Raw genomic sequence first — 17,001 nt, 5'->3', positions numbered from 1 at the left:
CCAACAGGCATATGAAAAGAGTCTCAACACCATTAATCACCAGAGAAATGCAAATCAAAACAACAAGAGATCACCTCATGCCTGTTAGGATGACTACTACTTCTACTACTACTACTACCAAGTGCTGGTGAGGACGTGGAGAACTTGGGAGCCTAGTCTAGTGCACTCTTGGTGGGAATGTCAATTGGTGCAGCCACAATGGAAAACAGTATGGCGGTTCCTCAAAAAACTAAAAATAGAGTTACCCTATGATCCAGCAACTCCACTCTTGGGTTTTTATCCCAAAGAGTTGAAAGCAGGATCTTGAAGAGATATTAGCACTCCTATGTTCAAGGCAGCAATAGTCACAATAGCCAAGATATGGAAATAACCTAAATGTTTGTTGATGGATGGGTGGATATAGAAAGTGTAGTATATACATTTAATGCAATATTAATCAGCCTTAAAAAAAAAGAAAGAAATCTTGTATTTTGTGACACCATGGCTGAATCTGGAGGACATTATGCTAAGTGAAATAAGCCAGTCACAGAGGACAAATACTGCACGATTCCACTGATATGAGGTATCTAAAATACTCAAACTCGTAGAAGCAGAGAGTCGAATTGCGGTTGCCAGGGGCTGGTAGAGGGAAAACTCGGTGTTGCTAATCAACAGGTGTAAGGTTTCAGTAAAGCAAGATGAACAAGCTCTAGAGATCTGCACAATATGGTGCCTAGAGTTAACAAAACTGTGTTGTGCACTTGGACGTTTGTTAAGAGGGAAGGTCTCATGTTAAATGTTCTCACAACAATAAGAAAAGAGATGGAACGCAGTCAACGCGAGGAGGGTGGTTGAGATCTCTGCACTGCTGGCTCTGGGAGTGGAGAGACATTTTTTTCCATCTATGCTTATGCAGTGGGGCTTATACATGCACCCGAGGGGAATTTATAAAGTTATACAGGGTATGCAAATTGGGAAATTATGTCCCAGCGGAGGAGAGAATTCTGTTTAGAAATGTCATGGTTCTCAATCTAAATGCCTCGTTAAATACAGATTCCATATGTGGTTTTATGACTCCACATGCTAATTTTAAAGAGTGGATACATTCTCTCTCTGCTTTCTCAGAACAGGCAGGGTGCATTTGAGACTGTCTACCATGACCTTGGTGTTACAAAGAGGAGGAAACGACAGGACTAATCCAAGGTCACGCTGTTAACCCAGGTGCTCCCTCATTCTGCTGACCAGACCAAGGTTAAACAAATAAGTAGGGAGATGATTTCATTCCATCCCAATGTTTCCAAAAAAAGAATTAAGAGTTGATGAAATGAGGCAGAGCATTGTGGTTGTAACTTCCTGTGCTGTCATCTTCCCTCTCCGGACAGGAACTACTCCCCTTTCAGGTCACCTCCCCTACATACCCACAAACACCCTCCCTGCTGACTTTTGTATGCCAGGCTCATACACACAGGGCAGCTATTTTACCCAGACCTCTTCAGAAGTTCCCTTCTCCCTCCCTCTAGGCCTAGCCACACTTGTCCTGAGCTACGTAAGTGACCTCAGAGGTAGTTTGGATGCTTCGGTACAAGAATCTCCTCTATGCATCCCTGCCAAGTGGCTGGCCAGCTGGCTTGCACACTTTCATGAATGGGGAACTCACCACCCCTGGAGGCAACCCACTCTTTTCCAGAAGGGACAATAATAGTAATAATCCTAAGTCTGCCTCCTAGGCCTCAAATTCCTGAATTCTACCTTCTGGAGCCCCCAAGAGAGAAGGGGCGGCTTTGTCCATCAGAGGGTTACGGAACCCCATGGAAGACTCCCTCCTCCGGTTCCCCTGCCCACGTCAACTCAGGCCCCAAGAAACCTTTTCTTTAAAGCCTTGAGGTTTTCTCAGTCCAAGTTGTGCACCGAAGCCAGCCCAGCCAAGGGTACTTTTATTTAAATCATCTCAGTGTTGCTCACTTATGACTTCCTAATACCCATTTTATTAAGAAATATGACTTTTAAGTATTTCTAAGGATAAGTAATTATACTGATAGGCAGCCTTTATTAAGGGGTAATTCTGGGCTAGCTGCTTTATTGAACACCTTGCATGGATTATTTCTTTCAGTATTACGTTATCCCATTTTACAGATGTGGAAACTGAAGATCAGGTTATGTGGTTGCCCAATGGCACCGAGCTGGGGTTGGAACTTGGGCGTCCAGGCCCTGAACCGCCCCTCTCCCATGCCTCCCTCTGGTTCCTCCGCTTGTGCAGGAGTGCTCACCACATTGAGGCCACAGAGCTGGTAACAGGCCATGGTGATGACCACAGTGATGACCTGCCAGCGGACGGAGGGACTCCTGAGCAGCTCCAGCACGGACACCAGGCGGCTGTTCCTCTGCTCGCGGCTCTCCGCCAGGACCTCCTCCACCTCTCGGGAGACGTCCTCTTTGCCCAGGAATGTCTGGAAGGCTGCCAACAGGGACAAGCACAGATTTCAGTGGGGTTAGGATGTCCGCTGTGTCGGATGCTGGGTCCCACAGGGATGGTTGGTCCATCCAAGGCACACTCCTTGTCAGGGATGCAGCTGGCAGGGATCTTTGAAACCATGGAGTGCCAAGCCTTTGTTTAAACGTTGGAAAACAGAGGCCCTGAGAGATGCAATGACTTGCCCAAGGTCACTGAGTTGGCCAGGAGAAGAGCCAAGAGAGAACCAGGCTCTCCTGATCGACCCCACAGCAAAGCTGAGCATGCCCAGGGTTCAAATCCCGTCTCTACCACTGGGTAGATGGGCAGTGCCCCGTGCCTCACATGGCTCCTGTAATGATTGGGTGATGTAACACATGCTAAACCCTGGTTCCATGAATATAACTGAGCACCTCCTGTTTGCCCGGCCCTGTGTGCTCGTCCTCATAGGAGACATCCAGACAGAGGTCAGATTGCCACTTGCTCAGGATGCCCAGGGGTCGATTCTATCTTCAGAAGGAGGATTGAACTAAATGACCTCCAGGGTCCTTTCTACAAGCCCCTCTGAAACACAGAAACCTGGGTTGGAATATTCTCAAAGAGCTAACCTTCCCAGGATTCAAGCTCACCCGTGTGACTCAGGCCTTTCCCAGGCTGAACACTGCAAATTTCCAGCTTCAGTGAACCTGTCATTTTTTTTTGCCAAGCCCTTAATTGTGAAAACCTCCATGGATATATGCCCAAATGTGGGCTGTCTGATTAGACCCCTGAGATCACAATAATCAGATCAGGGGAGACGCTTTTAGAACATGGATTTAAATATTCAGCACTTAGATATTCATCCTCCTACAGGGATGGTGGCTACGGTGACGGCTCCTGTGGACATTCCATTCCAGACACGGTGGGCGTCATCCCTAAAAACACTGCTCTGCGTCACAGGCCATGTGAAATTGCTCTTCTTAGGTAGGAAAAAAAAAAAGCTGTTAAATTTCTCCAGATTCTCCAAGAAGCAAGCCCATGAAGGCTCTGGGATATTATTTCCAGGAGTATATTAAAAACTGTCTCAGAATGTCTCTTTTGTAAGCTGTAATTTAATATTTTTCCTAGCATTTATTAAGGGTAAGTGGAAGAAACAACTGAATGAGTAATGTTTCTGCAGCATGCACTAAACCATAGTATTTCTCAAAGTTCAAAAATGCAACATTCATGTGGCAAAGTAATCCTAGAGTATTAGGGCAAGAAAATATTTATCTCTCCTCCCTGACATACATGCTTTCCATATAAAATAAGGAGAACTTTAGAACTTTTTTTATTCCCTTTTCACCTTGGCTGCCAGGAAGCTCTCAGCTAAATTCAGTGTTCAACTTTTAGAGTTTCCTGGAGCAAAAATCTCTCTTCTTCCTCTTAAAAGTTCTGATCTCCTTCTTCTTTTAAAGCATCCATTTAACTTTCCTGTTGTATTTGTGTTCATAAAAAGTTTGCTTCTACTTGTCCCACACCCCTTCTTCTGTGGTTCCCCTGAATGGGTGACGAAGCGTATCTCATGTGACTGGCCTGGCAGGCATGAAGATGCGCCACTCAGGCTCCCTTCAGGAAAGGACTTGGCTTCTGGACTGTGAGGAGGTTGGTTAGTTGACAGCCTCCAGCTCTTAGCTTCATGGGCATCCATCTCATCTTTGAAGCCCAAGAAATGCTATTCTCATAGTGGTCCCAGCCCACGACTGAGCATGGCTGGTGTACAAGGGCCCAGCCATCCTTGCCCAGTAGGGACTCATGTAATGCACAAGTGTTGTTCCGGGGCTCCCTCCGGGGCTGGCAGAGACCTTGCCAGGTGGCCTTGTGATCTGACGCTCCCCCTGCTCAATCCTGCTGCGCCCTTTCCCTGCCCAGCTGTTACTCCCCAGGGAAACGTCTGTACTCCTAACTCTTTCTCAGCCTCTGTTTCCTGGAGCAGCCAACCTGCAACAACTAATTACTTGACAGGGCAAAATCATCAGTCAGCTTCACTCTATTTCCAACTTTGGAAGTGCCAAGCTGCTTTGGTTCTCACACCTTATCCTGAACTATCCCAGTAGTCCATAACTGCTCTCCTGGGTCCAGTCTTCTCGTGCCCTGTGGAGTTCTGACCATGACCCCCTCTGCACGCTGCAGCATCAGCACCCATCTCACCAGTGCACTTGATTCTAAAAGGCCCCCTGGCCTCTACACTCTGCACAGAGTGAAGCTCAGGCTCCATGGCCCAGCCCATGGCTCTCCTTCAACTTCTCTCCTGCTGCCCCCATCTTTGCATGCATCTCTCTTGGATGTGCAAACATGCACCTCATCTTTCCTACACACGCTGTGCTTTCTTGGTTCTCTGCACTTGGCCATGCCCTTCCCTCTGCCGGGAATGTCCTTCCTGCCTTTCCTTGCCAGGCTAACTTCTCCTCCCTCCCGATGCCAGAGCCTAGGCTCTCACAGCCCTCTGAGCTTTCCCACCTCGGTGCTTTCTCCCCACACTGTCATCGGCACCTCCTTTCCACCTGCTGTGAGCACCTTGAATCCCAGTTCCTGGTGCCCAGTGGAGGGCAGGTGCCAAGTTCGTGCTTGTTGATCTGAGCTGAACCAACCCAGCTGGCAAACCCACTGCCTTCCCTGAAAGCAGCATTTCTCCACCTTGGCACTACTGACATCTGGGGCCAGAGAACTCTCTGTGATGGGAGCAGTCCTGTGCATTGTAAGGCGTTTAGCAGCATCCCCTGCCCTCTTACCCACTAGATGCCAGAAGCACCCCTCAGTGTGACAATCAAAAATGTCTCCAAGCATTATTTAAAACAGCCAAGACATGAAACAACCCAAGTGTCCATTGATGGATGAATGGATACAGAAAATATGGTACACACACACACACACACACACACACACACACACACACAATGGAATATTATTCAGCCTTAAAAAAGAAGGAAATCCTGCCACTTGCAACAACATGGGTGGACCTTGAGGGCATTATGCTGAGTGAAATAAGTCAGACGGAGAAAGATGAATACTGTATGATCTCAGTTATATGTGGAATCTAACTCTCCCCACCCCAAACCAAGCTCATAGGCACAGACAACAGATCGGTGGCCGTCAGAGGAAGGAGGTGGTAGGTGAGTGAAATGGGGGAAGGTGGTCAAAAGGTACAAACTTCCAGTTAGAAAATACATAAGTCCTGGGGTGCCATGGACAGTACGGTGACTATAGTTAATAATACTGTATTGGATATTTGAAAGTTGCTAAAAGAGTGTGTCAAGCGGGGGCCTCAGAGAGCCTTGTGGCCTGGCACAGGGGCTCAGAGGCCCCTCCCAGGTGGGAGACCCCCATAGATGTCCACCAATACTAAGAAAAGCTTGCTTTGCTCAAAACCTGCCCATGGCACCTGGCTGGACACAGAGTCCTTTGGGGCAGGAAGGGGGTGAGTGGCTTCCTTAGGTAAATTCTAATGTCCTCTTTTCCCTGGAGGCCATGGGCCTGTGGTCAAGGGGGGGACATGGCTTTGAATCCTCCTCTGCCTCAGCCTCAAGGCCAGCAGGTCTATGGCCGGGCCAGTGACCGCAGTCCAGGATGTCTTGCGGGGGGGGCGGGGTGGTTTGGCTTTGCCTGGCTCTGCTGATGGGCAGATAACTGAGTTTCAGGTACCCCAGGCATATCATCGACTCTGATCAGTTCTACAGAACACAGAGCCCTTGCGGGGGACAGCACTGGCCTTTTAAAGGGAGGGTCTCAGGCCTGGTTGATGGAAGTCACAGGCCATTCAGAGCCAATTCTCAGCACGAACTTACTGAGCATCTACTAGGCTTCAGGCACTGTGCTAAACAAAAGCCGCAGACCCTGCACCGGCGAGATGGTGTCCCCATCACATCACATTTCCTAACAAGCTTTTGTGGAATTCTAATCCCAAGAGAGGCTCCATGGAAACCAGATTCCTTGATCAGAGAAGTTTAGTGTCATTGCATGAGCACTCTGTCTCTTGGTGGTTCAAACTTCACATTAGAATAGTAAAGGTTCTGATAAGTCCTGCAGGAAAGACACCCATTTAGTTTTGTTTGGCTCCACTTTTCCCAAATGTATTTGCTGGGGTACCTACTAACAACCTGCAGAAGTACATCAAGAAGTGTGATTCTAACTTTATATGGCACGTATCACAGAGGCAGTGAATCCAGAACATCCTGGGGGCCTGGAGGGGGAATCTCATGGATGGCATTGAGCAGAGAGAGGAGGCAAACATCACCAGACAAAAGGTTATTTTGTCTTTAGGAAGCACTTTGAAGAGCAGAAAAAGTCTGAGGTAGGCAGAATAATGACCCCCCAAATCAGTCCATGTTCTAATCCCCAGGACCTGTGAATATGTTAGCTTTCATGGCCAAAGGGACTTTGCAGATGTGATTAGGTTAAGGACCTTGAGATGGCGAGGTTACCCTGGATTACCTGGGTGGGTCCCATGTCGTCACAAGGGTCCTTATAAGAGGGAGGCAGGAGGGTCAGAGTGAGAAAGAGAAGTGACCATGGAAACAGAGGTTGGAGGAGGGACGCACTTTGACGAAGGAGGAAGGGGCCGTGAGCCAAGGAATGCAAGTGGCCTCTACAAGCTGGAAAAGGACAGGAATGATTCTCCCCTAGAGCCTCCAGAAAGGAACACAGCCCTGCTGGCACCTTGATTTTAGCCCATTGAGTCCTATTTTGGAGTTTTGACTTCCAGAACTGTAGGATAATAAATTTATGTTTTAAGCCACTAAGTTTGTGGTCATTTTTTACAGCAACAAAGGGAAACAAATGCAGAGCCACTGAAATTAGATAGCTGTAGGTTCAACCCCACCACCACCACTCACTTTCTGTATGACATGGGAAAAGCATCTGACCTCTCAAGCCTTAGGTCTCACCTGTAAGGTAGGGCTGAGGCCACCTGTGTCTCCAGGTCACTATGACATCCACCTGGGGGAGCGTAGGCAGGGCACCAGCCTGGAGCCTGGTTCACTGCAGATGCCCATCGGTGCCCCCTTTCAGGGACAAGTAACCCACTGGGAGGCCAGCGGGCATGAGTGAAACCAGCATCATGCAAAACCTAATAAGGGCAAATGTGGGGTACATCTGTCCAGTGCTGCCTGGGGTCTAGGAGGGAGGGTTTGGAAGGGAGGGGGGCTACAAGCTCAGGCTGTGCAGCTGGCAGCCTGGTGTTCAAGCACACGGCCCTAGATGTCGGGTCCTGGCTGGGTACCCATGGAAGAATCGCTCAGCCTCTCTGGGTCCCGTCCTCACCTCTAACACAGTGATGACACTCGTGCCAGCCTCTCAGGGGTGTGAGGACTGGGTAGTGGGCACACATCTGGAGGGGTGTTTGGCTCATGTGTCACGTGTTAGCGGGACCCACGTGGACAACACAGGCCAGGAGCCTCCAAGGGACAGGTCTGGGAGACATTTTTTGTGGCTGGAGCCTGGATGGCCTCGGGGATTTGGAAGTGGGCAGCATGGCGATGGGGGACGGGGGTGATGAGCTGGAGGCTACGGGACCCTGAGAGCTCCTGTCCGCACTGTCGCAGAGGGCTGAGCCCATATTCTGCCCGCCCACGCTTCACACCGCAACACGAAATAAAGAAAAACAGGCGTTCTTGACCAGGTCCAACTCACAGCCCTGAAGTTTCCCAGATCAATGTTGCGCGGTCTGGAAGTGGTGCCCGAGCCTGGCAAACTCGGAGAAAGAGCTGAAGGTTAAGGGCAACGTGATTCAGGCCCTGAAATACCCACAAAATGCCGCATCCTGAGTAAAAATGGGAAGAGGTGTGTGACGAAGAGGAAAGGGACAGGCCGTGCAGATGGGCTGAACTGGCTTCCACCCCGGATCTGCTGCCCATCAGCTGCGGAGCCTGCAGGCCTCCGGAGCCTCGCGTACCTGCTTCCTCGGGCTCCAGAGGGGTCAGTGTGATGATCTGGTGCAGTGACACCTGACAGTTCAGCACACCTGTGATGGGTCGTGTAACGGTGGGGAGGTGCTTAAGAGCCCCAACTCTGGGGCCACACTGCCTGGGTCTCCATCCCGACATCACCACTCTTCACCTAGTCTGATGCCAAGCCAGTTACTTAATGCTTTGGTGCCTTAGTTTTCTCATCTATAAAATGAGCATAACAGCATTGGGGCTGCCAGTAGTATTAAATGTCAGCAGTCACGAAGTCCTTAGAACAGGGCTGACTCTTAATGAGCTGTAAGTACTAGAAGTCCGTTAACTATTACAGAAGGTACTTGGTACAGTACCTCCTGGCCCTTCCTCCTTTTATCTTCCTTTTACCTTAACCTGACAATGGGTACAAAACACTATAATGTATTGTGATCTCGTAAACATATGTTTAAGTCCTAACCTGTATCTGGGAATGTGAATTTATTTGGAAATGGGGTCTTTGCAGGTGTCATTTCGATGTCAGTTAAGATGAGGTCATCCTGGAGGAGGGCGGGCCCTTAATCCAGTATGATTCTTTTCCTTATAAGAAGAGGGGAAGAGACAGAGAGACAGACACGCACAGGGAAGACGGCCCCGTGATGACAGAGGCAGGGACTGGAGCGAGGCGGCTTTTAAGCCAAGGACTGCTGGCAACACCAGAAGCTGGGAGAGAAAGCAGGTCCTGCCGACACCTTGATTTCTGGCCTCCAGATCTGGGAGAGAATACATTTCTGCTGTCCTAAAGCCACCCGATTTGTGGTTCTTTGTTACAGCAGCTACCACATGTGATCACCTCCATTAGCATTTATCACCTCGTGCTAGAGCAAAGCACAGAGCAACCTGGAGACTTGTTCTCGTGACCCAGAGGGGCCCTGGGACAAGGCAGGCTGAGGGATTTTGGTGGGAGCCTAGGGCGATGGCCCTTTGCAGTCACGTGTTGGGGATAGCACTGAACTCAGCACGGTGCAGTCCTCGGTGTTTCTAAAAATAGGAGGTTTCATCGAAGCACTGATTTTCAACTGCTATTGGTATTTAAGAGGAGGAAAGCATTGGGTTTTTAACTCAGGTTTGGTTTCTTTTTATTACTGACAGCAGTAGGATCCACGGGGGGGATGTCAGAAGGGGGGAAGTAAAAGATATTGGAACTCATGTTTATACTTTTACAACGTTTCATTATGGACCAACCCTGGAGTCTTCACAGGGCCCACATGAGGGGGGTATGGGGGCTCCACCGTGCACAGGAGCTGCCAGCCCTTTTTCTTTCTTTGCTTTCAGCGTAGAGTGATATATTGAAGTTATGTATGCAATTTACTGGTTAGCGGATTTGAGAATGATAGTTTTCAGTTTTAATGGAATCAACCGTGACAAATGTACAGGAGGCTGATAAAGAATCCTCCAAAGAAACCACAGATTAAAGATAAAATGAAGAGAGGCAGCACAAAGACAGAGCAGCAGACCTGCCATCTCGCTCCAGGCACAAGCCTGTTGTCAGCTCCAGTGACCGTGACAGAAAGCTGCCTAGCAGAGGTCTTAAAAGTTAAGACATAAGCAATCTATCTCTTCAAGGTAAGGTGACGTTTTAACAAGAGAGAGAACAAAGCAACCTTTTGATAGAAGTTATTCTATGAAAAAAGATGTTTGGAAATGCTTCTATCACCGTGTGGCTTGGAAACCAAAGTGACGGACACAGACCACCAATTCAAACTCTCAAATCTGCACATTAAAAAAATTTTTGTGAACAATTTAAAAAATATTCCTGTTTGAAAATATTCCTAAAGAAGGGTTTCAGTGCGTCTTGCTAAATTTTGGTTGTTAAAATATAAAAAGGCAACATCTTCCGATTATTTTGCAAGAACAACTGGTTGACAGCAGGGAAGATGGAAATTTACCAGCTGCACTTGCTCCTCCCCCTTCCCTGGGATGGTTCATTCCTAGAGGGTGGGATTGCGGGATGAATACCAACGTGTTAGGTTCAGCCAGCCTTCTCACCTTCTTCCATTTGGATCTATATCACTTCGTGAGGTTCTTCTTCAGCTATCATCACCATCAAGGCCAATACTGAAATAATAATGGGTATTACTTGCTGAAGGTTACTCTATGCCAGCCACAGTTCTACATGCTTCCTGTGCCTTTACTTGTTTAACACTCCTATAACCACCCTCTGTTAGTGTTCCCATTTTGCTGGTGAGAAGAGAGGAGAAACTTGCCCACAGTCAGGAGAACTGGGATCCCTGAGAGCAGAGCCTGAGACAAGGATTGGGTGCAGCAAGTTGACACAAATGATGGTTGCAGAAAGCAGGTGTGAGGGGTGGGGAGTGTGAGGCATGGAAGGAAGAGGTTGCACGAGGCATGTCTTGAGGAAGGAGGCTTCTACGGACAAAAGGGGTCAATTCCGCTGGACGTCTGAGCAGCCCATGGACCGTCTCCCAGAACTGTTGCATGGCGGAGGCTGCCCCCAGGGGCATTAACTCCCACATGTCCACATGGCACTGCAGACGAGCTGAGTGGCATCCTGGTTGTGGAGAAGGCCTGAGTGTGCTGGAGGTGGGGGGAAACGGCAACCTGCCTCTGTGCTCTCGTGGGACTGTCATCATATCTGGGCTGAAGTCAGAGTGTGCCTTGGGATGATGTGATGGGGCACCAGAGGAGGCCACTACTGTCACCAGCTGGTAGTGGAATAGTTGGGATTAGAACCCAAGCAGGGGCTCCAAAAACTTTGCTCCTTCCCAATGCTCAGTTATGCTCCCTGGGACTCAGGACCAGACCTTTCAGATCTTTGAAATGCTTCCTTCCTCCCTCCCTCCCTTTCTTCCTTCTACCCTCCTCCCTTCCTCCTTCCTTCCCTCCCACCTTCCCTCTTTCCTCCTCTCTCTTCCTAAATTTCGGTCTATATCCTGAATTCCTGAAGGAGACCGGAAGCATCCTTTGGCTTTAACTAAACCATCTGTTTGCCCATCACTTTCATCAGACTGAGGCGAATGTCTAGATTGTAAATTTAGCAGGGATCTCATTACACTTGGGAAGCAAGGGAGGAGTGGTTTGGACTGACTCTTGCATTCTTTTTTTCACCCAGAGCCCATGAACAACTACATCTCTTCCCTCCGGTCTTTAGGTGACAGCCTGGAATCAGCCTCCGGAGCAGGGATCCCACTCACAAAGGGGCAGGAAACCATGCTGGGGGAACAGAGCATGCGGCGTGGTGTTGGGGGTGTCCTGCGGCCAGTGAACGGCCGCCACCGCTGCCCTGTCATCACCGGAGTCCTACCAGCTCTGGGCAGGTGCTTATGCTGGTGTGAGGCTTGTGACACGTCATACCAGAGGCTGGGTCTTATTCAGGGCCTGGTATGCAGCAGGTGCTCAAACTACATTGGATAAACGTGACTGGACCCTACTCATATTTGCTAATGTTTAGTCCAGAGGAGCGGGTGCTCTGGGGGGAGGGGCCTGGATGTGGGTGGGGTTGGTCTTGTTCTCCTTGGCCCTGAGCCAGACAAGGACCAAGGGCAGCAGCTGTGATGCATCGGATGTCAGCTCGTCACTAGAAAGAACTGTCTGATTGATGTGTTCAAGGGTGGGCTGGGCGGTCTCTTGAGCAGTGAGTTCCCCATCCCTGGAGGTAAGCAAGGAGAGGCCTGATGACCACCTGTCAGAGGTGTTGTGGGAGGAACCCGGGCATTAAACAGGAAGATGGACAAGGTCTCTAAAGCAAGTGCAGAACCCCAGAATCATGCAGGTTCTATAGGAGACTGGGGCGTGGCATCTGTGGGGTGGAGGGGGAAGCAGTGGGACTGACACATGCAGTCGTAACTAGCTGTCTGTGGAGAGAGAGGAAAGGGCTTTAGAAACTGGTCATCTATAAGCCATTTCAAAAAGTCATTTTCTATGGAAGACAACCCTCCCAGAGGAGTCCATCGGCTTGAATTTCCAAGCCATTGCAATAGTTCATCCCATCTACCCCAGGGCCTCCCCTCCGGCTCAGCCTCCCACCCTCGCCCTGGCTTCCCGGCTCACACCTCATTCATATTCCTGGCCGTGCTCTAATCCCTAACTCCAGAGAACTTGAAAAAAGAATGAGAATTTGCATTTCCCAACTGGAAAGAAACCCCTCTGGGAGGCACAGTCAACTTCCGGGCTGGGAAAGGGACCCCTTATGTAACCAGATCTTGTACCAGTTAAAGACTCACCTTTATTCAAGGGGACTCAGGACACCAGGCAGGCGCTAGGAGTCTAACATTTATTGTGTGCCTACTGTATGCCAGACTCTGGGCTGGGTGTCTTACAGACTTCCCTGCGATTCCTAGTGTGGTTTGGTCCCCTGAGCCTCAGGAAATTAGGAAATACGCCGGAGATCCCAGGTCGAAAGGGAGACAGTCAGCGTTCCACCTGGATCTGTCTGATCTTTCTTTCCACACACCTCAAAGGATGACGAAAAGAAACTGCGGAGCTGAGAAGCTACCGGAAGCAAATTCAGTTCATTTCAATTAACCTGCGGCTTCTGAGAGCTTGTGATGTGCCGCGGGTGCAGAGGTTAAGGAAAGAAAAAGGCACGGTTTCTGCTCAAAGGAGTTCTCTCAAGTGGGAGCCAGAATGCAACTCACTGCCGCTCCAGGTGAACAGTGATGGATGCGGGGTCTGCAGGAGCCTCACAAAAGCCCTGCCATTTAACAGATGGGGAAACCAAGGCTCAGTGGGATGATGTGATGTGCCCGTGTCACACAGGAGAGCTGGTGTTTCCACTGCTACACCGCCTCTGCCCACAGGGGTGATGCAAGCCTAGCTCAGAGGATGGTGTTGATGGGAGGCAGTCACAGACAACAGGCCTCCTGGTATCACCCAAGCTTGTTCATCTTGCATAACTGAAACTTTAGGCTCATTGATAGCAACTTCCCACCCCCTCTTCCCTGCACCCCAGTCCCTGGCAATCACTATTCCACAGTTGGAGTCTATGAATTTGACTATCTTAGATCCCTCATGTAAGTGAGATCATGCAGTGTCTGTCCTCCTGTGACTGGCTGATTTCTCTTAGCCTAACGTCCTCCAGGTTCATCCATGTTGTCACATATTACAGAATTTCCTTCTTTTGTAATGCTGAATAATATTCCATTGTATGTATACACCACATTTTCTTTACCCATCCATCCGACAATGAACATTTAGGTTGTTTCCACGTCTTGGCTATTGTAAATAGTGCTGTGGTGCTAACAGGAATAGGAGTGCTAATATTTCTTTGAGATCTTGATTTCGATTCTTTTGGATGAAATTCCAGAAGTGGAATTGCTGGATCATACGGTAGTTCTAGTTTTCATTTTTTGAGGAACCTCCAAACTGTGTTCTGCAGCAACTGCCCCATTTTGCATGCCAACCAACCGTGTGCGAGCGTACAAGTTTCCCAATTTCTCCACATCCTCACCAATACTTGTTGTCTTTTGTGTTTTTCATAATAGCCATCCTGACAGGTGTAAGGTGATATCTCATTGTGGTTTTGATCTGCATTTTCCTGATGATTAGTGACTTTGAACTACATATATATATATACGCCATTTGCATGTCTTCTTTGGAGAAATATCTATTCATGTCCTTTTCCCCTTTGAAAAATCAGATTACTCATTTTTTTGGTTTGCTTGTTTGTTTTTGCTATTGAGATGTAGTAGTCCCTTATGTATTTTGGAGATTAACCCCTTATCAGATATATGGTTTGCTAATCTTTTCTCTCATTCATGTAGGTTGCCTTTCACTCTCTTAATTATTTCCTTTGCAGTGAGGAAGCTTTTTAGTTTGATATAGTTCCACTTGTCTATTTTTGTTTTTGTTTCCTGTGTTTTTGGTGTCAAATTCAAGAAAAATCATTATCAAGACCAATGTTGTGAAAATTTCCCTGTTTTCTTCTAGGAGTTTTATATTTTCAGGCCTTACATTTAAGTGTTTGCTTCATTTGTAGTTGATTTTTGTGTATGGTGTACAATAAGGGTCTAACATTCTTTTGCATATAGTGATCCAGTTTTCCCAACACTGTTTGTTGAAGATACTTTAGCCCATAGCTAACATCATACTCAATGGTGAAAAACTGAAAGCTTTTCCTCTAAGAATTGGAACAAGGATAGGATGTGACTCTCAACCACTTCTATTCAGAAGCCCTAACCAGAGCAATTAAGTGAGAAAAAGAAATACAAGTCATTGAAATCATAAAGGAAGAAGTAAAATTGTCCTTGTTTGCAGACAACATGACCTTATATATAGAAAATCCTAAAGACTTCACCAAAAACTGTTAGAACTAACAAGTGGATTCAGTAAAGTTGCAGGATACAAAATCAACATACAAAAATCAGCTGTGTTTCGACACACTGACAATGAACTACTTAAAAAGGAAATTAGAAAAACAATCCCATTTGCAAGTATCAAAAAGAGTAAAATACTTAGGAATAAACTTAACAAAGGAGGTGAAAGGCTTTTACACTGAAAAAACATTGATGAAAGACACAAATGAACGGAAAGATATTCCATGATCATGGATTAGAAGACTTGACGTTGTTAAAATGTCCATACTACCCAAAGGGATCTACAGATTCAATGAAATCCCTATCAAAATCCCATTGGCATATTTTACAGAGATAGAAAAAAATAATCCTATAATTCATATGTAACCACAAAAGACCATGAATAGCCAAAACAATCTTGAGGAAAAAAACAAAACTGGAGGCATCACACTTCCTGATTTCAAAATATATTACAAAGCTAAAGTAATTAAAACAGTATTGTACTGACACAAAGACAGACAATAGACTAATGAAACAGAATAAAGAGCCCAGAAATAAACCACTGCATATATGGCCAACCGATCTTCACTCAAAATGGATTAAAGATATAAACATAAGATCTGGAACTGTAAATACTCCTAGAAGAAAATGGAGGGGAAAAACTACATAACATTGGTTTTGGCAAGGATTTTTTTGGATATGACACCAAAAGCAAAATTAGACAAGTGGGATTATATCAAACTAAAAAGCTATAGTAATCTAAATAGTATGGTACTGGCATAAAGACAGACATACAGACCAATGGAATAGAACAAAGAGCCTAGAAATAAACCCATGCATATAGGATCAACTGGTCAAAACAAGCTGTGGCTTTGAAATGGGCAAAATGGCAATGGGACCAAAGGCTCACACTGGAGTGAGAGAGAGCTGGGCTACAGCAGATTCCCTCCCTATATAACCTGGAAAGTCACTTGGCAGCTAAAACCTCAGTTGCCTTCTGTAAGGAACTGGAGTTAATATCAACACCAACAAGACTAGCCAACATTCATGGAAGGCTGCTCTGTGTGTCAGAAGGTACTTGTAAGAATCAACTGACACGGTGTATAATAGGTGAATTATCCCTGATGAACAATAGCTATTAGAAGTAGCTTTTGGAGGTAGAAATAGTGGAAATACTTGTTAAAAACAAACAAACAAGAAAGCAAATGACAACAAAAATGGGCTTCCTCCCAGGTCAATGTCTGCCTCACCCAGCCACAGGTATTCACTGGTTTATGATCAACTCTCTGACTGTGGATGGATTCCTGCCCTGTCTCCCTTCACCTAGTTAATGTCAACACATCTTTTCACCCCAGCTCAATTGCCACCTCTTCCAGGAATCTCTCCCTGATCTCCCTCTAATCATCCCAAAGGAGCTCCACACTCCTCCCTTTGTAGCTCCTGGCCTGGGGCAATCTCACACTAGTCCCGAGGTTTGCCTGGCTCCTGTCAGGCTCTCTCACTGATTGCTTGCTTCAGGACCAGGGGTCCTGTCTGGTTTTGCTCCATATTTTATCCTTCAGGCTTAGCACTGTTCCTGGTACACAGTAAAAACTCCATAAATAAGTGGGCATCAAATGAGTGGTGACCTAGTTTACTCACAGTGCAGACTCTATTACAATGGCCTTCTCTAAGCTGCACTTCAGACTTGCACCTTCAGCTCCTACAGAGGGTCTGTATAAAAAAAGAAAGCATAGAAAAATATCATTTTCAATTGCTTTAACTTTAGTTCAAGGCTCTATTATGAGTCCCAAGACCCCCCTCTGGAGGGTCCCTTGTAATAAACGGTTTTTTGAGTCGTGTGTAAGTAAAGTCTCTCTCTCCTGAGACATTGATCTGCTTCTCCTAAAGAGAGAGTCTGTGGATGCCCCAGTGCCTTTTTTGCCCTGGCTGCCAGGACGCTCAGAGGCTAATTTGGTTCTTCCCCCTAGAAAAACAACAGAAATGCTTCCCATGATGAAGGCGATTTCCAGGCACTGTTCTAAGCCTTTTGTGTGAACCAAATCATTTAAAGGTTCAAAACAATCCAATGAGGTTAGTGCCACAGAGAGAGGCCCCAAGATAAAGGCTGCACATAACCAGGAAATGGCAATGAAGGAGTATGAATCCCAGCAGCTTGGCTCAGAAAATCTGAGCTCTTAACCTCCATGGTGTGCTACCTCTCCATAGCTCTGTGCAACCTGGTAGAGGTTCTTCCTTCTCCTTCCAGGGCCCTGAGTTTCATCTGTAACACACACACACACACACATACACACGTGCACACACATGTGCTCACTTGCTTATAAGCTGCCTCAATTTTTTCCTTGACTCCTATAAAGCAGAAGATGGA

General features: G+C 47.2%; 1 protein-coding gene across 4 annotated transcripts in view; it reads right to left on the bottom strand.

Annotated features, from left to right (window-relative positions):
* SLC2A9 (solute carrier family 2 member 9) overlaps positions 1 to 17,001 on the bottom strand; it is a 192,245-nt gene that overhangs the window by 85,724 nt on the left and 89,520 nt on the right. For all 4 annotated transcript variants that reach the window (XR_005020012.1, XM_036853255.1, XM_036853256.1 and 1 more), the window contains exon 7: positions 2,247 to 2,434. Coding sequence is in view for 3 of the 4 variants with exons in the window: in XM_036853255.1 (XP_036709150.1) it covers positions 2,247 to 2,434 (188 nt within the window). In the remaining variant the exon portion in view is untranslated. The remainder of the gene's footprint in view (positions 1 to 2,246; positions 2,435 to 17,001) is intronic.

This window comes from Balaenoptera musculus, chromosome 5 (assembly GCF_009873245.2).
Source record: "Balaenoptera musculus isolate JJ_BM4_2016_0621 chromosome 5, mBalMus1.pri.v3, whole genome shotgun sequence".
NCBI lineage: Eukaryota > Metazoa > Chordata > Mammalia > Artiodactyla > Balaenopteridae > Balaenoptera > Balaenoptera musculus.
Note: the sequence above shows the minus strand (reverse complement) of the source record. Positions and strands in the feature narration are given on the sequence as shown.